The sequence below is a fragment of the Salvelinus alpinus genome, chromosome 5 (genome assembly GCF_045679555.1).
Source record: "Salvelinus alpinus chromosome 5, SLU_Salpinus.1, whole genome shotgun sequence".
Classification (NCBI taxonomy): domain Eukaryota; kingdom Metazoa; phylum Chordata; class Actinopteri; order Salmoniformes; family Salmonidae; genus Salvelinus; species Salvelinus alpinus.
In genome coordinates, this window is record NC_092090.1 from 38,184,681 (window position 1) to 38,209,582 (window position 24,902).

Genomic DNA, 24,902 nt, shown 5'->3' on the forward strand with positions numbered 1-24,902 from the left:
AGGTATTCCTTTGTCCAGATGGGATAGGGCCATGTGATGGCGATTGCATCGTCTGTGAACCTATTGGGGGCGGTATGCAAATTGAAGTGGGTCTAGGGTGACAGGTAAGGTGGAGGTGACATGATCCTTGACTAGTCTCTCAAAGCATTTGTGACAGTTGTGAGTCCTACGGGCAATAGTCATTTAGATCAGTTAATTTTGCCGCCTTGTGTACAGGAACAATGGTGGCCTTCTTGAAGCATGTGGGGACAGCAGTCTGGGATAGGGAGAGATTGAATATGTCCGTAACCACACCAGCCAGCTGGTCTGAGCATGCTCTGAGGACGCAGCTAGGGATGCTCTCTGGGCCGGCAGCCTTGCGAGGGTTAACACTTTTAAATGTCTTACTCACGTCGGCCACGGAGAAGGAGAGCCCACAGTCCTTGGTAGCGGGCCGTGTCGGTGACACTGTATTATCCTCAAAGCGGGCAAAGATTGTGTTTTAGTTTGTCTGGAAGCAAGACGTCTGTGTCCGTGACGTGGCTGGTTTTCTTTTTGTAGTATGTGATTGTCTGTAGACCCTACCACGTACGTGTATTGTCTGAGCCGTTGAATTGTGACTCCACTTTGTCTCTATACTGACATTTCGCTTGTTTAATTGCCTTGCGGAGGGAATAACTACACTGTTTGTGTTCGGCCATATTCCCAGTCACCTTTCCATGGTTGAATGCAGTGGTTCACGCGTTCAGTTTTGCGCGTATGCCGCCATCTATACATGGTTTCTGGCTAGGGTATGTTTTAATAGTCACAGTGGGTACAACATCTCCTATGCACTTCCTTATGTACTGATTATTCAGTGAGTGAGTTTATAAGTCAATATTATTCTCTGAGGCTACCCGGAACATGTCCCAGTCTACGCGATCAAAACAATCTTGAAGCGTGGATTCCGATTAGTCAGATCAGCGTTGAGTAGTCCTTATCACGGTTACATCCTGTTTGAGTTTGTGCCTATAGGAAAGGAGGAGTAAAATGGAGAAAATGGCCGTTGTGGTATCGGCTTGAGGGGGGATCTACACATGGCTGTGACAATAACCGGCGAGAATTCTCTTGGGAGATAATTAGGTCTGCATTTGATTGTGAGGAATTCTAGGTCAGGTGAACAAAAGGGCTTGACTTCCTGTATGTTGTTACAATTACACCATGAGTCGTTAATCATGTAACATACACCCCCGCCTTTCTTCTTACCGGGGAAATTATTTCTGTCGGCGCGACGCACAAAGAATCCCGGTGGCTGTACCGACTGACAGCATATCCTGAGAGCCATGTTTCTTTGAAACAGAGTATGTTACAATCCCTGATGTCTTTGTGGGAGCTGTACTGTTAGATTTCAGTGCAGCCTTTGCTATGATTGACCATAACCTGTTGTTGAGAACTTGTGTTATGGCTTTTCAACCTCTGCCATATCGTGGATTCAGAGCTATCTTATAGAACTCAGAGGATTTTCTTTAATGCCAAACATGTAAATTGTGGTGTAACACAGGTAAGGTTGCACATTTTGGGAATATTCAGTGGGAACTTTCCATGGAAATATATGCAAATTAATATTAATACCATTTCAATTTTTTTGCAGTGGATATATTTACCATATCATATGGAGACATAAACATAATTGCAAATTATTAAATCCTTCCAATAGAAATAAAAACAATTTACTTACGAATTGAACTTTAATTAAATGAGTTGACTCTTCACATGGGATGATTTCACTGAACAACAAAATAAAGGGAATATTGAACAATCCCCAATGATCCATCGCATCTCCCAAAAACGTTTTCAACATACATCTGTAAAATGATAGTCTAGAAACTAAACCTTTGGTTGTCTTGCATGTCTTCTCCCTGGACCTCCTCAATGTCCACCTCTTGAACATCAGACTGAGGCCTCATCTTCCCTGTCACTTTCCAGCCTTGTTCAGGACAGCTTGTCGTCAGGCTCAAAAAGCCTCAAATTTGCCTGGATGTCCACCAATTTTTCAACCCTTGTATTGTTCATCCTGTTGCGTGCTTTGGTATGTGTGTTCCCAAACAAGGACCAGTTGCGCTCTGAGGCGGCTAATGTTGGTGGGATTTAGAGGATGATGGCGGTAACAGGGGAAGGAGCCTCAGCTCCACAAAGTCCCTTCCACTAGGTGGCTGATGAGATATGTTGGCACGACTGCCATATTGCATCTCCATCCCAAAGCCCTTGCTTGGAAGTGTACTTCGCCAGGCTGCCAAGAACCTTGCCCTCATCCAGGCCACGGTGGCGAGACACGGTAGTGATGACGTCATAGGCCTTGTTGATTTCTGCACCAGACAGGATGCTCTTGCCAGCATACTTGGGGTCCAACATGTACGCTGCGGCGTGTATGGCCTTCAGGCAGAAGTCTTCACGCTTTTTGATGCATTTCAGAACTGCAGTTTCCTCTGCTTGGAGCAACAGTAAAGTGTGCAGGGCAGTACGGATTTCTTCTCTCATCTGCATGCAGAGTCTGAACAGCAGACAGGATGCATTGTCTCTCTCAATCCGTGCAACGGCTAGTGCTATAAGTTTCAGTCTGCTTACCACGCTCTCCCAAAATACATCCAGGAGGATAGGATCCTCTTCATTGGGCTGTCCATAGCGGCAGACTGTGATATGGCCATTTCTTGGAGACTTCTTCCCCTCCAGGAGACTGTCGAACATGATGACATCACCACCCCACAGGTGTTGCTGGGTAGCTTCAATGTGGTGCTCTTATTCTTCTCACGTTGCTGCTATAACTTGATGACCCTTCACATACCTAACCATTTCCTTGGCTCGCCTGTAGAGTGTATCCATTGTTTTCAGTACCGTGATGTCCTTGAGGAGCAGATTCAATGCATGAGCAGCACATCCAATGGGTGTGATGTGAGGGTAGGATGCCTCCACTTTAGACGAAGCAGCCTTCATGTTCGCAGCATTGTCTGTCACCAGTGAAAATACCGTCTTTGGTACAAGGTCATTGACGACTGCCTTCAGCTCATCTGAAATGTAGAGACTGGTGTGTCTGTTGTCCCTTGTGTCTGTGCTTTTGTAGAATACTGGTTGAGGGGTGGAGATTATGTAGTTAATTATTCCTTGCCCACGAACATTCGACCACCCATCAGAGATGTTTGCAATACAGTCTGCTTTCTATGATTTGCTTGATCTTCACTTGAACTCTGTTGAACTCTGCATCCAGCAAATGAGTAGATAAAGCATGTCTGGTTGGAGGGGTGTATGCTGGGCGAAGAACATTCAGAAATCTCTTCCAATACACATTGCCTGTGAGCAGAGGTGAACCAGTTGCATACACAGCTCGAGCAAGACATTCATCCGCATTTCCCTGTGTGAAACTGACTGCATAAAATCCTTGTGATTTTCCCGGTAGATAGTAAACAAAATGCACATGGTTTTAGCCATTTGTTATAAATAAATTATACATTTTATAAATAAAAACTAAACCTTTTTTTTCTTCTTCTATGTACTGTAGAAGACAGCTGTAATTTGAACTGTGGGAAACAGACTAGAGAAAGTCAGCCTGAGAATTGGTAATGAGTGTGAACCCTCAAAGGTGGTTAAGCATAGATAAAAAAAAAAATATATATATATATATAACCTTAACTAGGCAAGTCAGTTAAGAACATATTCTTATTTACAATGACAGCCTACCAGAGAACAGTGGGAGGAACAACATATTTTTACCTTGTCAGCTCGGGGATTCGATTACTTTCGGTTACTGGCCCAATGTTCTAACCACTAGGCTGCCTAGATTAGTAACTTGATTTGATTTATTAGGATCCCCATTAGCCGATGCCAATGGTGACAGCTAGTCTTACTGGGGACCGACATATAATGAAAAATAAGTTACAAAAGACTTCACAATTGACATACATTTCTAAGAACATTAACATGCAGTGTGTGTGTGCGCATTATCAGATACCCATACATGTCAGTACATACACAACAAGTAGGTCACATGGGTGCGATGTAGTAATAGGGTTGCAAAGGGTCAGGAACTTTCTGATGCCTGGAACCCCTGCTAGGAGCTGGAAATGATGACAATGGTGTTTGTCAGATAATAAAGTGGTCTGAGTCAGCAGGAGGCAGAGTAAAGGGTGTGTAGCTAGCTGCTCTTGATGGGAATCACTCTAGGTCCCTATGATGGGAAGGGGAGTGGGGATATCATTGCAGCACACTGCAGTCTTGTGCTTATCATCTACTGAACTTGTGGAAGGTGTTTTTTTCCCCCTCCAGCATTTCAATACTGTAAATATCTAACACACACTCAAAGAATGCATTCAAAATGTGTTTGCGGTAGCCAATTGTTTCAATTGCGTGTTTTTACTATTGCTGCAGCAGTTTTAGATGGGAAGGGAAAAGTGAATATATAGCAAATATTTAGCTGAAAATAACCATTGGGTCTCTAGTATGTGGGTGTCCTTCACAAGTGAAGATATTCTTAGTCCCAAAAACAGTGCTTGAGGAAGTAACATCTTTTTCCAAGGAAGGATGAAATGGATAACACGCTCACGCCTACATGTTAAAGTGTAGGTGATAGGCTGTAGCCAATGCACATAGGCTGTCATGTCCAGACCAATGCTGACATAAGGGAGGCCCCTGAAAATGTAGCTAAACTTTAATGACTTTTAATTGTGTGTGTGCTTAACGCCAGTCATGTTTGGCAAATATAATATAGGATCATTAATAGCTATTGGCTTGATTCTGACATACTTCAGGCACTGTTCCTTCAGATAGGAGAGAAGTGCCAGTGCTTGTTGCACACTGCAACATCACCTACCTTGCAATCTAATTGGATGCAGTCAACATTTTGTAACTATTTTACCATAAACTTAATTGTTTAAAATCTGGAAGTTTTATTTTTTTCATTTTATGAAGCATGTCTTACTGTGTTCTGACCATAGGGATGCTACGGGGTTTCGTTTAACACGTCCTCATGCAATTGAAACCTGTTTCGCATGTTTTCAACTTTCTTTCCTTGTCCAGCAGCCAAAGTCACAATCCTAGTCATATTAACAAACCATGCTTGTTGTGTCTTTAGATCTTACCTCTTTCTAAATTCATATTTTCATTTCTGTCATGTGAAACCGCTAGCATTTGCACTTTGAGAACGGTGTTTTCCCTCTAATTGCATTTTGGAAAATTTGCGCCAATAGCCTACTGCCATGTGTGACTTGCTGCGCTTATAATGAATGTGAAGAAATAAACTATTAGCGTATCAACATTTTTAATCTATACATTCTGACCTGTTGCATCAGCCTAATTTCTTTTAAATGTTTTTTTGATGTATAATGGTTGTATTAAATTGGGCTCTATCGCGTCCCAGAGTACGTTTTGGAATACTTATTTATTGCACAGGACAAGCTGACCAATAGAATAGGTGAACTTTTCTACCCATGGGGGATAGTAGATTGACATAGGCTAGTGATTTTGCTGTTCTTAATTCATTCTTGTTGGCTGACGAACGGTAAATGTGGACAGTTCTTCTAACATCTTCAATATGCGCCTCGGAATTTGATAAGAGGGACGCGCGCAGTAGCATGCCTATTGTGTGTCTTCACTAGGTAGCGTACTTTGGAGTTGCAATGCCTGAGAGAAGGACCCGATCACGTGACGTTCATTGGTTAATAAGAATTTAGATATCTGAGCGAGCCATGTGAGTGAGAGGTGCTTCGGAGCACGGTGATTAGCAGCCGGAAGAAGGGAATTTATAATCATTATATTCAGCCCAAAGGCACAACGGTCACTTTTGCAGCTAGGGTTAGGGGCATGACGGCCACACAAGGGGGCATCGACGGCCTGATTGTCAGCAAACTTGATGATGGAGTTGGTGTCGTGTAAAGCGAACGTATGAATTAGCCTATTATATTTTTTTGCTTTCCCCCCCAGTACATCAAATTAAAATGCTCTGGTGATTTAAAATGTATTTAAAAAAAAAAATATCACACGAAATTTAGAGGGAAACAAAAAATATTCTCTGAAGTTTGACAAATGGCCATTTTTCTGTGTTGGCGGAGTTTCTCTGCTGTAATGTGTTTCTGAGAGCAGGGGGAGGGAAGATGAGGCTGGGAATTGGATCACATCAGTGTAGAGATGCCTGGAACCCCTGCTAGGAGCTGGAAATGATGAGAATGGTGTTTGTGTCAGATAATAAAGTGGTCTGAGTCAGCAGGAGGCAGAGTAAAGGGTGTGTAGCTAGCTGCTCTTGATGGGAATCACTCTAGGTCCCTATGATGGGAAGGGGAGTGGGGATATCATTGCAGCACACTGCAGTCTTGTGCTTATCATCTACTCAACTTGTGGAAGGTGTTTTTGCCCCCCCCAGCATTTCAACACTATAAATATCTAACACACACTCAAAGAATGCATTCAAAATGTGTTTGCGGTAACCAATTGTTTCAATTGATTGTTTTTACCATTGCTGCAGCAGTTTTAGATGGGAAGGGAAAAGTGAATATAGCAAATATTAAGCTGAAAATAACCATTGGGCCTCTATAGTTTTGTACTATCTTGTTGGCGCAGTTGTCCTTCAAAAGTGCAACTGTTCTTAGTTCCAAAAATAGTGCTTGAGGAAGTAACATCTTTGTCCAAGGAAGGATGAAATGGAAAACACACACACACACACACACACACACACACACACACACACACACACACACACACACACACACACACACACACACACACACACAGTAAGTCTAAATCAATGGTGAGAATGAGAGAAATTCACACAGCCTGCTGTTGTATTATTCATAACATACTTGTGAATCTAGGGAAGGCTAAAGCTTTCATAATGAGGGATTATGTGTCATGGTCTCGGGTTAAAAATAATTCCTTAGACGTTTTGAGGTAGTGCTGTTCTGAAGTTTTGTCACTGCACCCCATGCCGATCAGGAATGAGATGTTTTGACTTTTTAACACCTCGGTTCCTGCAGGTCAGTATGGAAACCCTCTGAACAAGTACATCCGCCACTATGAGGGCCTGTCCTACGACACCGAGGCCCTGCACAGCAACCACCAGAGAGCCAAGAGGGCCGTCTCCCACGAGGACAAGGTCCTGCAGCTTGACTTCCACGCACATGGAAGGTACGTCACACTCTTTAGTCTACTGTACATTAAAAGTTCATAAGAGATCTAGCGTTAGCCTGGTTGCCAAATCTGTAGTGCTTTAGCCAACTCATCAGATTTTTTTGTTGTCATGCCATTAATTGACCAATTATTGAATGACATGACAATGTCAGTCAGAGGAGTTGGATAGAATAGGAACAGATCTGGCTTCTGCTTTCCAGGTAAGTCGAGCGTCACTCCCAACTCAACAAACCTGTCGATGCTCGTAGTAAATAACTGACCTGTGACGTGTTTTCCTGCATGAGCAAAAGCTTTTTTCAAAGGAGGAATCGCCCAAGGAAGTCTCTGTGTGGGGTTTTGGATTACAGGAATATCTTAACATCCTGACCGCTGGAATCTTGTGAGAAAACATTGTATTTCCCACACTGGCTGGGACATTGAGAGCAGTGTGGTAGTCTGGCTTGGCATTGTACACCAGCGTGGTGCAGGGATAGCCTACTGGAAGACAGAGGGTGTTCTCTGGTAACCAGGCCTAAAGTGTTATATCAGCCTGCAGCAAGCTACTACTTCTCACAGGCCCCCACCTATTCCTACCAAACGTTTAGTATTCTGTCCTAGGCTGACTCTGTGCCTGTCTGTATGTGGGATGAGTTGATGGTTATTGGGTTATTAAATCCAGACGATTGTAGTCTCCAGCTATCTCTGTCCTTGACTGATATGATCACCAAGGAGTTTTTCCAAATCACATCTCGGCAAAACACAAACCTAGAGGTTAATATGAAGAGATAGAAAAGATGTGCATACAGCTAAGAGAAGAGCTGCTGTCTGGTTTTTGGTTAATCCAAAATGCTTTGTTTGGGGAATGGGGGAAACACTTACATAATCTGCTGTTTCTATTTCAGATGGTAGATAGGTGGTAACATGGACTGCCAGTCCCAAAATCAGTAAGACTGTCTCTTAACTAAGATGACCTTCACCCTCCCAACAGGGCATAATCCTCTCTGTCCTCCTCTGACAGTACACAAACCGTCAGTACAGGACTGTATTTATTCTGCCAGTTCTGTCCTCCTTCTCTCCCCTTTGTCACGGGAGCGGAGTCCTGACCTTTGTGTGGATTCACTCCCATTGAAGGGAAGGGGGTATCGTCCTCTTGTGTAACAGACACCAGCAGCACCTCAGGCGGAGGCAGGCAGAGCAGACTGTAGAGTAGAGGTTCTTTTGGGAGCTGCAATACAGCTAGACCTATCTGTTAAAGAGTTGTTTAAAGAAACTATCTCTGCTATAGTGTTACCTACCTTCTAATCCCAAAGTTACTGAGCAGAGGACTCTTGTCACTTAGGCTACCATGTTTCTTTAGAAGATATGGTTTTTGTGCATGTACAACATCATGTGCATGTCACTTAACTGTCAAATGATGATATTCATGTCAGTTTTAACCCATCCCCCGGCTTAAATCACGTCACTCCTATTTTGTTCAAGTAGACCCTAGTTTCTCTTTCATAATGGCACCATTTTATGTTTTGGAAACATTTACTTTGGGTGATCACTAGAGGTCGACCGATTTTAATCGACATGGACGATTAATTAGGGCCAATTTTCAAGTTTTCATAACAGTCGGTAATCGGCATTTTTGGATGCCGATTATGGCCGATTACATTGCATTCCACGAGGAAACTGCGTGGCAGGCTGACCACCTGTTACGTGAGTGCAGCAAGGAGCAATGCTAAGTTGCTAGCTAGCATTAAACTTATCTTATAATAAAAACAATCAATCTTAACATATTCACTAGTTAACTACACATGGTTGATATTAGTAGGTTAACTAGCTTGCCCTGCGTTGCATATAATCAACGCGGTGCCTGTTAATTTATCATCGAATCACAGCCTACTTCGCCAAACGGGTGATGATTTAACAAAAGCACAATCGTTTTACGAATGTACCTAACCATAAACATCAATGCCTTTCTTAAAATCAATACACGGAAGTATATATTTTTAAACCTGCATATTTAGTTAAAAGAAATTCATGTTAGCAGGCAATATTAACAAGGGAATTTGTGTCACTTCTGTTCATTGCACGCAGAGTCAGTGTATATGCAACAGTTTGGGCCGCCTGGCTCGTTGCGAACTGTTTGAAGACCGTAATTAATTTGCCAGAATTTTACATAATTATGACATAACATTTGAAGGTTGTGCAGTGTAACAGCAATATTTAGACTTAGGGTTGCCACCCATTCCATCAAATATGGAACGGTTCCGTATTTCACTGAAAGAATAAACCTTTTTGTTTTCTAAATGAGTTTCCGGATTTGACCATATTAATGACCAAAGGCTTGTATTTCTGTGTTTATTATAATTAAGTCTATGATTTGATGTAGCAGTCTGACTGAGTGGTGGTAGGCAGCAGCAGGCACGTAAGCATTCATTCAAACTTTACTGCGTTTGCCAGCAGCTCTTAGCAATCCTTGAAGCCCAGCGCTGTTTATCAACTCCTGAGATTAGGCTGGCAATACTAAAGTGCCTATTAGAACATCCAATAGTCAAAGGTATATGAAATACAAATGGTATAGAGAGAAATAGTCGACGCATCATAATAACTACAACCTAAAACTTCTTAACTGGGAATATTGAAGAACTGGGAATATTGAAACACCAGCTTTCATATGTTCTGAGCAAGGAACTTAAACGTTAGCTTTTTTACATGGCACATATTGCACTTTTACTTTTCTCCAACACTGTTTTTGCAAATATTTAAACCAAATTGAGCATGTTTCATTATTAATTTGAGATTAAATATATTTTATTTATGAATTATATTAAGTTAAAATCAGTGTTCATTCAGTATTGTTGTAATTGTCATTATTACAAATATATTTATATTTAATCGGTCGACCTCTAGTGATAACACAGCTTAGAGTTTCTGCTATTTGTATTTCCAGCTAGCAGGTTTGTGGTCTCCCAGGGATGGTGAGAACAGGCTGCAGCGGTCACTTCCTGGTTCAGTCTGTTTCAGAGGACCGTTTCATTCACTGCTTGTTCTGGAGATAGCCCTGCAGGTGTTCACATTGTCTCCCAGTAGCTACACCAGATGGGTGGAATGGGCTAGTATGTCAGTTAGCAGTCACAAAACACTGCCTCTCTGTGTAGAGCAGAGTTCATAATTACCCAGTGCCTCTGGACATGAAGGGGAACATGCAGCTTTTCTGGAGCCGGCTCGTCTTGTACACCTCCCACCCTTCGCTGTGCCTCGGACGAGCTTATCACCAACCAACACTTTCAAACTGGGACACATGCACACTCTACTTGCAAATGTACATCCATATACGTGTACACACACACACACACACACACACACAATGAAACACACACACACACACACACACACACACACACACAATGAAACACACACACACACACACACACACACACAACACAAACACACACAATGAAACACACACACAATGAAACACACAAACACACACACAATGAAACACACACACACACACACACACACACACACACACACACACACACACAATGAAACACAGTCTTTCTCATTGTGTGTGATCCCAGTGTGGTTGCGTCACTGTCCCAGCTATTAGAAAAGGTGTTTCACCCTCTGTCTCCTTCTCTCTCTCTCTCTCCTTCTCCGTGGCCTGCTGTGTGTGTGTGTGAAAGGGTGTTGTGAGACCTAAAAATAATCCATCCCAGGAGCCCTCCTTTCTTCACCACTGTCTTCTGAAGGTTTTGTGTGGGGGACTGATCAGAATACCCCCTACTGTACTGCTTACACTCTGCGTCAAAACATTATTAGCCCTATGGAAACAGCAGGAGCTGCTTGTGTGGGAGGCAGTCACAGCTAACGTTAACTTCATGTGAACGTTTTCCTCAGCCATGTCTTTTCTGCAAGCCCTTTGCTCTCTGCTGGGATGTCTTCACCAGTTTTCTGTCTCATCCTGGAGTGTAGTGTGATACATCAAGGGGTTTAACAGGCCAGGTGAGTGTCTGTTGTGAAGAAAAACGATTGAGAGGATGGTGTAAAACAGTACACGTCTTTATTCATTCACCCTTTTTGGGCAGTCCATCTAACATTTCCCTGAATTACCGGCATTCCAATAATGGTAGTGGAATGATTGAATGTTTGGATTGGATAGTTCTGAGGTATTTTCAGATCTCCGTTCCAGCCGTTGAGCACCGCCCTTATGACTGAGAACATGTGACGAGAGAGTAACGTCTGAGCTAGGGCGACACCAAGGGCGGCATTCAGCCTCCGTACCCCACCCCCAATGTTTCTCTATCTAGCACGAGCTGGAGGTAGTTTCTACCAAATGTACTTAAATTGACTTATACCAGTCTGTTTCTTTTCACATCCAGTGTGAACGAGTGCAGACTTGTGGTAGAAGGGTTAAGAATCGGACTGCCCAGCTGATATTGACTTCTGTAAGTGAAGACTGAACTGTTGACTGTTTCCTCCTCCCTGTGTAACCTTTGTATTGTGTTGAGCATGCAGTCTTACTCCGCCTCCGTCACAGCCAAGGCAGGGGTGTCTGATTATGAGGCTCTTCACAGAAAAGCCGTTTTGTATGCCCACACTCACATCACTACCACTCCCCTCCTCTCCCTGCAACACTATGAGCAGCTAGATCAAGGTACCCGATAGGGCAATTCTGAGGCTTTGTACAGTGTAGGATCACATGCCAGGGTACAGTACAGTATACACCAAGGGTTCAGTGCCAGGGGAGAGACTAAGGGAATTAGTGGGCACCGGCTTCTCTCTTAGAAGAGATTTCACCTCACTAGGACACATGGGATCAAATAAAGGTTCCTAGCTAACTGAAGCAAAAAAACGCTACAGTAGAGCATTCCTTTTAGTAAGGGGACAGGACAGCATGGTTCAGAGAGAGGCCTACACCTTTACGTCACCTCCCAAACAGTACACCCCAGTGGTCTGGTTCAGAGGGGAACCCCCTACATGAATTATTCCAGGGTGCCCGTTTGTTTGTGTGAGAGTAAGCGTGTGTTCAGCGTGATTGTCCTGCTCATCTATCTACCAACCCAAGACTGGGGTTAACATGTTAAGCTACATGCCACAGGTCAACTAACATGAACCCTGCCACTGTAATCTCAGCATACCACCCTGCATACCACTGCTGGCTTGCTTCTGAAGCTAAGCAGGGTTGGTCCTGGTCAGTCCCTGGATGGGAGACCAGATGCTGCTGGAAGTGGTGTTGGAGGGCCAGTAGGAGGCACTCTTTCCTCTGGTCTAAAATATCCCAATGCCCCAGGGCAGTGATTGGGGACACTGCCCTGTGTCGGGTGCTGTCTTTCGGATGGGATGTTAAACGGGTGTCCTGACTCTGAGGTCATTAAAGATCCCATGGGACTTATTGTAAGAGTAGGGGTGTTAACCCCGGTGTCCTAGCTAAATTCCCAATCTGGCCCTCAAACCATCATGGTCACCTAATAATCCCCAGTTTACAATTGGCTCATTCATCCCCTGTAACTATTCCCCAGATCGTTGCTGTAAATGAGAATGTGTTCACAGTCAACTTACCTGGTAAAATAACGGATCAATACATTTAAAAAACAATCTCTCTAAGGTGAGTTTGGCCTTGCAGTGAACTGCCTGCCATGACTGGATTGGCCAGAAGTATGGACGATTCTGCTGCTGCGTATATAGCCTGTAGTGTTTTGTAGGTGTGGGTTCTCATTTGTGTGTTTGTCTTCAGGCCTATACCTGTCTGTGTGATAATGCATTATCTCATGCCTGGTTAGTTTGGAGTCTTTCCTTCATCCAGTTCCCCAGTCTGTCTCGGGGGTTTGGACAGGAGATAAGGGAGTGTGAAAGTTAGTCCCACTGACTGGCGGTCTGATTGTGGGCTTGAGGCTGTGCTGAATACAGAGAGGCCAGCTGTATGACTGTCAGACGCTCAGTCAGGCACTGAATCATTTATCAGTCAGCTGCTACCCTAACTGCACCTCTATTGGTTATAAAAACCTCCTCTACCACTGTGAAACACAGCCCTGTTTAATCATGGACGCCGGTGTGTGTACGTGTACTGTTTGTGTGTGTACTGTTTGTGTGTTTTTCATAGCCTTGGCTGTTGAAAAACCAGTTTCTCTGCCCTTGTTTCATGGAGCACTAATGATGTCAGAGCAACCTAGACAGAGAGTGGCAGAGATGGAACGCAGCGCTACGCCGGCCCCAGCCACAGCTACCCACAATGCTCTATGGCTCCCATGAGCCCTCTGCGAGGTCAGACTGTTGAGGAGAGCTTGGTGCTTGATCAAGAACAAGCATTTATCTCTCTCAGGTGGACCTCCAGTGCACAGCTAGTGGTACTTAGTACTGGTCCTCTCAGCCCACACCGTCTCCCAGCGCCTTGTTACTTCAGAACTAATCAGGAAGTTGTTCAGATCTTTCCTGAGAACCAGCAGCAGGAAGGAAGATCTGTTGTTCTGTATTCAGTCGTTTTGTTTATTTATTTTCTAGATGTTTAGTTTCTAGGTCGAAACCCCCTGTGACCATTTAGTCAGTGAAGTTCTGTGTTGGTATGATAACAATTTGATGGGAAGACTCAAAGTGGCTCTTAAACATTAACACAAAGTCAAACACTTAAAATGAGTCTGTTTAGGGTTTAATGTTAACGCTTGACAAGTAAAAACACACATCACAATATCAAACAATTACTCAGCAGAATTGGATCAGTGTCCTCCGGATGCGATGTTTTGCGCACTGTTCTCTCAATTTCTGCAGAGCTCATCGGAGGGGAATTGTATTGCGTTGGCACTCCCACAAATGGGGGACACGCAATTAATGAACGGGGTGCGTTAATAAACCAATTCTGCATACAATCTGACACCGTGGGAGAGCTGGGATTGCCCTCTTCATCATTGGCCATGTAATTCTGACGACATAAAAAAATATTATAGTAAGACTATTCTAACAAACTCACATATTGTCAGTAGAAACCTGAATATTTTAGCCTTTCAAGGTTATGGATAAACATGCCTTAATTAATTACCTTGCTTTGGAGTAGCCTACCTTAGCCATTTGTTCGCTGATTCATTGAATGAGGGAATTATTTTATAAAGACAAAGTATTTAATTGTAATGTTGCAATATGTTATAGGCTACTGAAGGCGTCCGCATGCTTCCCGTTCGGAACAGTTCATGAATATATTATGACGTTTGTTAGTTTTGGTCTTCGGCAAGGTTTTTTCTGGCTGTTCATGCACACACAAACATCTTGATGCAAGCCGAAGTCTACGCCCCTTCGTCTGATTGGTCAACAGTATTGATTCTTCAATTTAAGTGTTTGTTGTCATTCAACGATGCTGTCATTCACTTGAGAAATACTGCACCAAACATCTTAGATGTAAAATTGCAAGACTAAGATCTCCTTGGCAAAAACATAAAAATGTATCTTCGATTTAAGTCTGACTATTTTGTGGAAGTGTATACTGCCTACGGCGTCTCACACTGGACAAACAGTATTATTGACGCTTTTTCCCCCCTAGTTTTTCAAGTGAAGGTCTTTTTTTAAGGTTGTATGCAGGACACGTGTTTGGTTCGCCTAGCTGCCAGCCAAACTGAGGCAGGCAGAAGCCTTAAGGGTGGTCAACTATCCTCCAGGAGAGTCTTAAAGGGGCAGTGTTGTATTTTGTGACATTTTGAGAAAGAAGACAATAGGCAGAGTGTATCCTAGCCTAATATATTTTTGTCTGATTCTATATGGTAATGATCATGGTTTTTGGTAAATTGGTTCCTTGCATCATATAATGATGTAAAAATTGTGTTACAGACCATATTTTATTTTTCTCTTAAACTTTCGGACAAGTAAAAAAAAAATGTCCTACTTGTCCGAAGGACACGTGGCTTAAAAAGTTAATGTTAAGCCCTGCTGTTTGTAAATGTAAGCAATATTGTTTTTAAGAGGATAAATCACAAGCTAATATTTTTATTCTTTAATCAACAAAATTGTAAGCCTATACTTTTGAGAGATTGAAAAAGCACAAATTTGGTAAGCCTTTGTAAATAAGCGCTTTCAGTATCCGGTGTTGCTCTACATGCAAAAAGTTTATGAACTTAGATGACATTCATCTGTTGTTGACAGTTGTTACTGATGTTTCTACAAGACAGGCTTTGTAGTGCTTCTTGACTACCTGTAAAACTAGCTCTGCTGAACATTGAGGGGAAATGGTTTCACATAACGGTGCAGAAAACTCCCGTATGTTTCACCAAGAGGGTTAAGACCAGCTTTCACAACTCAGATCCTCACTTTCACTGGGGTGGAGAGATTATTATCAAGGGTCAATTGAATGTCTCTCTCTCTCTCGCTTTGTCCCCGCTGTCTTCTACATATCTACACTATGCCCTCTACACACTCTATCATGGTCTCTCCTTCCCTCCCTCCCACCCTCTCTCTCACCCATCCCTGGGAGGCTGCAGGGTGCAGACAGCCATGGTCCCTGTGAGACCTCTGACAGTCTCCTGAAATCCTGGAGGATTGTCACTGCTACATTGGATTAGAGTTGCAGCAGTCTGAGAGCCTCCCTCTTATGGAGTTGCAGTCTGAGGTTATCCCAGTTGGCAGCAGCTGAGGGCAGGCAGGCTGGCCGTGTGTTGGATTGGGTCTCTGGTACCCAGCGGCCCAGCACTTATCCCTGGTTTGATCACACACTCCTAGGGTTTATGGGTGTCTGATCCCACCTACCTCTCCTCCATCGATGACACCAAGTTCAAACGGATAAACCTGAACAGTGTAATTGCATCTGCTCTTTATCAGTGCAGTTTGTCTAAAGGCCAGTGATCCATGAGACCTGGGAGTCATGGGAACGATGGTGTGGAGGGAGACCGTGGTGGTGTTGGAGCTCATGCTACTATCCTGCACTATGTAGAGATGTACACTTATATATTTTTTTTTAATAACATTTCACCCCAGGTTTTATCACTGTGTGAACTGAGTCATCAACATTGCACTGACAACTATCATAGTAGTTTCAATTCTTACTGCTGTTCAGGTAAGGCTTCCCTGTAAAACCCTCTACAGTAATACTAAAGATATTTTCTCCAGCTTGCCGTGTTCATCCTTGTGAAAGAACCGTGGTCGATGCCTGGCAAAAAGGTCTGTTTAGTCATGAGGAAATGGCTCAAATGATGAGGCCATATTGATTTGTTATAGTGCCCATTAATAATCAGCTGGCTGCCGCATACGTCAGCGCAAGCACAGGAGCTGTAGTCACAGCCCTGGGACGCTAGCCAAACACCTTCCAGTCGTCATGAGCCGGTCCTTCTTTGCTGTAGCGGCTGTCAACTGTATCAACATCCCCTTCATGAGGCAGAGGGAGCTGAAATACGGCATCCCAGTGACCAATGGGAACTGGTTAGGAGAGTCCGTCACCGCTGCCAAGTCAGGCATCATCCAGGTGGTGGAGTCCACGATTGGCATGGCTGTGCCAGCTATGGCTGTGCCCCCTGTGGTAATGAAAACACCTGGGGAAGAAAGCCCTTCATGAAGCGGTTCCCAGTCCTAAACGCCTCAGTACAGGTGGGACTGGTGGGTCTGTGCTTGGTGTTTGCCACTCCTCTGTGCTGTGCCCTGTTCCCACATATGAGTTCTATGGCAGTGAGCAGCCTGGAGCCAGATCTTCAGGAGAGGATACGACAGAGCAGTCCGTACACGTCTCCCGTCTTCTTCAACAAAGGCCTTTAGGACCACACAATAACATGCACACCACAGACCAGCACCCTCTGCTGGCTGGACCCCTCTACTACAGCTCAGTGGGAGCAACTGAAAGGCAAAGAGAATATTATACAGTATTTGTTCTAGGCTTTTGGATTTGATTAGGGAGAGGTGACGGTGAGGGGTGCGTTTCAGTACTACCATTAAATTTTTTCTCATTGTAGATGAAGGAAAGGAGACAAGGGGAGGAAGCTACTTTGAAGTAGTGAGACACAGCCAAGGCGATAGTAGTGTGACAGACGGTTATCTTACACTGCTATGACAAACGGACAATGGTTTGATTTGGGTTAGTTTTTAGTGTGTTTATCGTCCATGGGGTTTTGGGATGTGGGTGTTTAATTACTGACTGCTTTGAATGTTACTGAATGACAAATCTTCTCAAATCACCCCAAACTAGATACATTTCACCCCTCGTATTTGACCACAGAGATGTATTTTTCTCCCAAAAGTGTGTTTATTTCCCTTGTGTTTGAGCTCATACACTTTGAGCTGTGTGCACTGAAACCATTCATGACTTGCAATTAGAAAATAGTTTAATTTAATCTGCTAGATAGATATCCACAGTTGGCTCAAGTAGTCTAGTACAGGCAGTAAAATAAAAGTTGGTTTATGAGCACAATATAGACTGACCTGCTATTAAATCCCTTTTTTGGGTCTACCAGTACCAGGGTTATTTATATATTATTTGTTTTATTTACCCCTTTTTCCTCCAATTGGTAGTTAGTTTTGTCTCATCGCTGCAACTCCCGTACGGACTCGGGACAGGCGAAGGTCGAGAGCCGTGCGTCCTCCGAAACACAACCCAGCCAAGCCGCACTGCTTCTTGACACAAAGCCTGCTTAACCCGGAAGCCAGCTGCACCAATGTGTCAGAGGAAACACTGTACACCTGGCGTCAGTATCAGCGTGCATTGCGCCCGGCCAGCCACAGGAGTCGCTAGTGTGCGATGGGACTAGAACATCCCTGCCGGCCTAACCCGGACGACGCTGGGCCAATTGTGCGCTGCCCCATGGGTCTCCCGGTCGCAGGCCAACTGCGACAGAGCCTGGACTCGAACCAGGATCTCTAGTGGCACAGCTAGCACTGCAATACAGTGCCTTAGACCACTGCGCCACTCGGGAGGCCCAGGGTTTTGTTTTTCATTGCAAAACGTTTTTGCTACAGTGTGCCCTAATCAACATTACCCACTTGACTAGCACAGCTTCCCACTCTCTCCACTGCCATTGGAAGCGTACTTACACACACACACACACACACACACACACACACTGTCCCACCAGATAACCTTATCAACTAATTTCATCTTAGTGCACAGGGTAACCCTGTGTGTTTTTTGTAATCTTTTTGTGTTACCAAGAAAACCTTTTTAGATTCAATGACACTGCATGGGCACTCATAACTGATTTCAGTAAGCACATTCCTAGTAGCATTGATGACGATGATATGCCAGAAAGCTTATCCTGTGTAGGACAGGATCTAGGCCTAATGTTTCAGCCCCATATCAAGACCTTGTGGCTTAGAGCGTTGGGCCAGTAACCGAAAGGTTGCTGTTTCAAATCCCCGGGCCGAATAGGTGAAAACACACAACCCTAATATCTCCTTTAAATCGTTCTGGATGAAAGCGTCTGGGTGTGCCAGAGGGAATAACAAGCAGTAAATCTAACCTCCGATTATCTCTGGAGGGCTGCTGGGTGAATACACAGGTGCTCTCCTTCTCTCTCTCTCACGCTCTGTAGATCTCTCTCTCTTTCTCTCTCTCTCTCCCTCCCTCTCTCTCTCATTTCTCTCTCCCTCTCTCAGCCCTTCCCACCCTGACTCTCTCTACACAAACTCTCACATAAAATCCTGTATAGTGTGCTAAGTCTCTGAGTAGCTCAGGAAGAATTACCTCTCCTATCCAGGGTCCCCTCACATATTTCACCTGGTCTGCTGTGACAGACAGGGCAGGTTGGAGAGGCCCACCACAGGGTTGACTGACTGACTGAAAACCAGGGGCAGGTGGGAGAAGATGTATATGGTGGATGCTAAGGGATTCCGTTGGCTTCAACTGAGTCAGTCATAGCAGAAACTAGGCAGACAATGAGAAGCTAGTTTTGAGGCATTTCAGTCCACATGTAGCCTAATCATCACACAATTAGATGACAGGCTCAGGCTAGATGTTGAGGCTGACCCCACCGGGCTGTCAAGTGTTCCTGCCTGATCTCCAATCATTGTGACATGGTGGACGGCCCGCCACTTCAGCTTTAAAGGAGAACTGCCAGCCAGGGAGATTGCGTAGGACAGACGGGCACACACAGCGGGAAGTAGGGTGACAGTTTGGTCGGTGTTCGTAACAGGAATTACAAGGTGTGTGTTGCGTCAGTGGCTGTGTCCCCAAATGTCAGTGCTCATGTCAGACTCAAGGAGGGGGGGTGTGATGAACAGATAATGGAGGATTAGTGAGGCTGCATTGCAGGGGGATTATGGGAAGGTGACGGGTCTGTAAACACATCATGGCCAATGAAATCAAACACTTCTGCATTTGGAAGGAAATTATCCTGTACCTTGCTTTGTCAACTGTTTTGAGTACAGTGTGGATTACAAATTGGTTGTAGTGAATCAAAGATACACAGAAATGTGTGTTCCTCTCTGTAGATATATAGACAGCCACTTCAGTGATGTAATCAGTAAGTGACTCATTTTGTGTGGGCTGGAGGGCAGCGGCCCATGTGAGAGTCATGTCTGACGGATGGAATGTCTCTAGGATTGTTGGGAAGGAGCCTATAGTGAACAGAACAACTCAGTCTTCTGGGAAGTGACTGGGTCATATGCAGCTCATGTGGTGCTAGGTCGCCCTTTCAGAATTTGAGAGCGTGCTTGGAGAGCAGGAGCATGAGGAGGGAATGCAACAAACACACTGTACGCTCCTACAGCCTTTACTTATACCATGCTTGAGAGGCAGGTGTTATTATTATCCCTATGGGAATCCTTCAGTGTAGTGATTAGCCTGTTCAGTGAAGTGAGTTTGGTGTCCACTCTTATCACAGGGTGGGGCCTGCAGTATAGAGGTCTGGGTGGGACTGATTTCTTCATCCCGCCCGCACCCGCAGCTTTTCATACCTGTACCCACCCCCTCCCACTGGTTTTCTGTCCGACTCCCACCCAACCACAGTCCTGCAATGTTATTTTAGGTGTAGGCTATTTGGCGCAGATCGCTTGCCCGCCATGGTCCCAGCAAATTTGCGCCCTATAGGCAATATCAAAATGCCCAAAAATAACCTACGAAATAAGTAACATTTCCAGAGATTCTCACATTCTCCATTATGTTAGGCTATCAGTATTACTGGGCTATATCAGCCAATAGGCTAGACTTAGTTTGAAGAGAGCAGAGTTGGAGAGAGAGCGGACACTTGCACATTCTATTGAGCTACGTTTACCCTTGTGCTTTGCTGGGGGGGAAATGACATCCATTGTGGTATGGGTCAGATTGACCCGCACCGTTTAAACACACTCAAGACAAAGAATCAAGTAAAAACAGCCCAACTTTATTTTGTCTTGTCAGACCTTTCAGAAAGAAGAAATACAATAACATTTCATTTCAAAAACTCTATATTTAAAAACCAGTTGTTAAACATATTTCCTTTCTCACAAACAAGCAGAGGTCTGCTGCTCTCGCACTGAGAAGGAGAAGGAGAAGCTTGGGAAGTCTCCTTTTCACCCAAACATAACTATAAAAGTGCAACCAGAACCAGTCAAAACAAAAATACTGTCCTTTTTCAAATTTAACTAGGCAAGTCAGTTAGGAACAAATTCTTATTTACAATGAGAGCCTAACCCGGATGACGCTGGGCCAATTGTGCACCGCCCTATGGGACTCCCAATACCGGCCGGTTGTGATACAGCCTAGAATCGAACCAGGGTCTGTAGTGACACCTCTAGCACTGAGATGCAGTGCCTTAGACTGCTGCGCCACTCAAAGACACTTGTTTATTTTGGACCTGTGCAAATATCTGTATAGATGAAAGCCTCTGGGTCAAAATGACCCACAACATCATGTTTGTATACAAAATCTACAACGACATTCCACAACACGTCAGTGTGTCCACATTTTGAAGTTAGGTTCATGACCCTAAATGAGGAAAAGTAATTTAATTTCATGGAGAAAAAGTGGAAATGGGTCAAATTGACCCACAACATAATAGGTTTAATAGCCTACCTTTTAGGAGCGGGCAATTTTCAGACCGAGACCAATATGGGTGATCAATATTTATTTTGAGGCAGTGTAGTAAACTATAGCTTAATTCAATTTCAGAAGTTCATTTCCTTGGAAAGAGAAGTGCCCCGTGCCTCTCCGCCCATGGATAGGCTACAGCCTACTCTAATTGAGACCACACGCGCACCTGATCGCACACATATGGCTACTGAACTTAAAGCAGCAAGAATGATGATAGCTGACACTTGCACTTTCTCTTGAGCTACGTTTTGCATAGAAGATGTAGCCTACCTTTTTTATAGGAGCGTGACGATTTGCCGGCAGAGACAAATGGGTAATCAATACTTATTGAAAACGGAAAGGTGCAACGCTCACTCACCATGGTTTTCTCATTGTGCCCTTTCCTTTTCAAGTCGTTTTTTTTTTATTGCTCTTCAACTCACGTTGGTTGAGCTCCCTCCACTTATTTCCATTATCAATATTTATATACAGACACTGTAGTAAACTATAGCCTAATCATATATCTCTCTTTGAAAGATAACTGCCCCATGATTCTCTGCCCATTCATAGGCAGTCTACTCTATTTCATTGAGACCAAATATTGTAGGCGCTTGATCTTGGATGCCATCTAGGAGAGGAGAGAGAGGCTATTGAACTTGGAAGCAGCGAATTCTGAGATTGTGTGTGAATAATGCAACAGAGGTGCTTTTAATACAATAGGTAGGCTAACGGATACAAAGCAGAAAGACGACCGTTTTCAAATAATCTGGGGACAAAAAAAAAAAAATCATCCCAAAGCTCGCTCCCGCTTGCATCATGAAAAATGCAGACCCATGTCACAATGATCCCTGTCGGGAAGTGCAGCCCTCTACCGCAGTATTTTACCTTCCACTGCTCTGAATAATGTGTGGTTTGAAATGACACACTGCCTGTACTGCTGCATATTTTATTTGGTTTTAAATCAGCCATGCTCAACCTGAGGTAGTTGGCTGGCTGGGGATCAATGCAAGGAGAGAAATATGAGGGAAATGTTTTTTGTTTTTTTAGATGAATCCCGCTTTTCATTGTTCATAGTGTTTAATGTTCTTCTCTATTGTAGTAGACTATAACTAGTCTTTATTAGACACACCCACTCTGACATTTGAAGGTGAACAGTAGTCAGCAGTGGTTTGATCTGTGGAGTTGATCTGCTGTCCTCCTACTGTGTTTATACAAGCATGCCTTTAGGCTCCGTTTACTGTATACATTTTTAAAAATCATTCTCGCTTCCCTGATCAATCTGATTTTGAGGATTATGCAAGTAAATACATAGGCTAATTCCTGCCAATGGCCTAGTATTTTGCTATTGGCCGGATGTATGCCACGTTATAACGGTCAGCCGGAAATTTAGACCAAGTAGATCCTAATTTGATTTATCAGCTTGATCTATCACCAGTAGCCTATAGCATGAACACAGCCTTGGATAGCCATCAGACACCATGTGAGAGATGCAATGTTGATGAACTGCAGTGACCCAGATCTGTCCTATGGAGTAGGGCTCTATAATCAGACTTGACTGTCATGTGCCTGTTTCCTTCTTAGTCCCATTTTAGTTAATGTGCTGATAAGACTCCACTGGGCAAGTAGAGACATGTATCATGGTTGGAGCGAGAATGTTTTTGTTGGGCTTTTGAAAGAATGGGGCAAATAGCCTGTCGTGTTGAGAGAAGCACAGGTGTTTACATGGTGCAACTATATGATCAACCCTCTCAATCTCTGGAGTCTGGTACTGGAAATTGTCATAAATGTAGTTTTCTGTTTACCTGAGCAGGGAATGAACCGTCAGTTTTTAGGTCTACTTGTTTCCTCTGGAGAAGTAGGAATGTATTTTAATAATGTATAAACTCATTAGGGACTATTTGGAAGTCTCTAATACACCTAGTTTTCACTTTCTGTAAGACAGGCAGATGGTGTCAGAATTATTTTTGCGTTACTTTTAGCACTATTTCCATTATATAAAGACTTGCCGGTCACATCACCTCTATACTCCTGGAGTGCTGACAAAAGCTGAGGTGTTAGAATTTACTTTGAGATGTGGTGCTAGCGCCAGACAGTTTTATGGAGGAGATGACGGGTCGCTTGTTTTTATTCTATATTCAAATGCTGTATCTGCTCAGATTCTTCATAATGAAACTTTAAGCACTTCCTGTTCCCTTCTGACTGAGATATACAGATTGTTCTCCAGAGCTCAGGATTACACAAACTCTGTCTATGAATAATACAGAGATGTATTCCATTCAGTGACGAGTAGAGGGAAGAATGGCTATATTTGATATGGGAGCACACTGCACTCTGGGAAGCAGTAAGCCGTCTCCAGTGTTCGGGTTGCAATTAATCAGAATGTTTAAAGCATGAGCTGAGTGGCTATGGAGCTCTGAGCTCTAAATAATATGATTAACCCACAGACATTTGGGTGTTTGATGTTTCATTGAGGTGCATTTGGGACGTTGGGAGTATATTAGAGGAATTAATGCCATCTTGAATTGAGAAGATAATTTCCTGTCAAAAGTCAGATCCTTCACAGCCGCCCTACAGACTACTGTTAATGAGTTTTTATAGAGGTTTATCATCTTGCCGCGCTTGAACTCATAACATCATGAACATCAGGCTTGAAACAAATGCATCAGTAATTTGTTTTTATGTTCCCATCGCTGTTCCAGACATATTGTGGCCTGATTCCTCTTTCCCTATTCTTCTTCTCTTCTGTTGTGCTTGTGTACCCCACCATACGGTCCCCCTGCCTCGGTTTCATCTGTTCTGCATTGTATCATCCCCTCCTTCACTCACCTCTGCCTTTTTAAACAACTTTCACAAGTTCAAAATTACATTTCTACTGGTTAAGGGTGTCCCTGCAGCAAGGTCTCTCTCAATTTCGTTCTCCATATCCACCACTCCCTCACTCACATTCCCTCTCTGTGCCCGGTTCATGTTTTTGCCCACTGATGTGTAGTATTTCACGATAACGTCTTTGGTTAGCGTTTCTCTCAAAGGCGATGGTTAAACACAGAGACTCCATGTTTGTCCTATGTGTCTGTCATCTCAGAGAAGCGGAGCTGAAAGGGACTGGTACTGACTAAGCATCTCAGCTCGATATGGTGAGCTTCAGGAACTATTCTAACTGCTGAAACCTCTCTGGAAGCATGTTTGAAGTAACAGTCACAGCCTACACTGTTGTTGCCATTGGCAGGGATCAGAGTCTCGGCTTTGGTCTACACATGTCCTGTTGATATTTTGCTGTGTTCTGTTTATTCCGGTCATCTGGTGAACCCTAGCTCAGAGCCTGCTGTGCGATTTAAAGATCACATTCTGTCCCCCACATCCACATAGAGACTGGGATAAACACATCTCTACTGGGACCTGCAGCAGGATTGGAGTGGTTCAAATGATTCTGGAGTTGAGTAGTGTTTCATTTAGCCACACAGACATGTGAATACACAACACTGCCTTTTACTCAAATTCTCTGTATAATTCTCTCTCACCTCTGCTTTACAATGTCTGATCTGATATGGAATCCATGAATAGCCTAAGTGTACAAAACATTAGGAACCCCTACCTAATATTGAGTTGCACCCCCTTTGCCCTTAGAACAGCCTGAATTCTTCGGGGCATGGACTATAAGGTGTCGAAAGCGTTCCACAGTGAGTCCATGTTACCGCAGAAACAGACTAAACCCCACGTATGCCCGCCAATCCCGTTTTTCAGTCAGCTGTTCTTCCCCAAATAATAAACAAGAAATGGAGCGCAACCCCCTTTAAATAGTCTGACGGATCATTTCACACCAACATCCCCCGGCACCTGAGTTTCAGAAAGGAAGCAGCCT

General features: G+C 43.8%; 1 protein-coding gene and 1 pseudogene across 1 annotated transcript in view; both read left to right on the forward strand.

Annotated features, from left to right (window-relative positions):
• Positions 1-24,902, forward strand: part of LOC139576063 (disintegrin and metalloproteinase domain-containing protein 10-like) — a 94,502-nt gene that overhangs the window by 18,026 nt on the left and 51,574 nt on the right. The window contains exon 2 of the mRNA XM_071401710.1: positions 6,975-7,125. Coding sequence (XP_071257811.1) covers positions 6,975-7,125 — 151 coding nt within the window. The remainder of the gene's footprint in view (positions 1-6,974; positions 7,126-24,902) is intronic.
• On the forward strand, positions 11,611-18,046 carry LOC139575123 (sideroflexin-1 pseudogene; annotated as a pseudogene).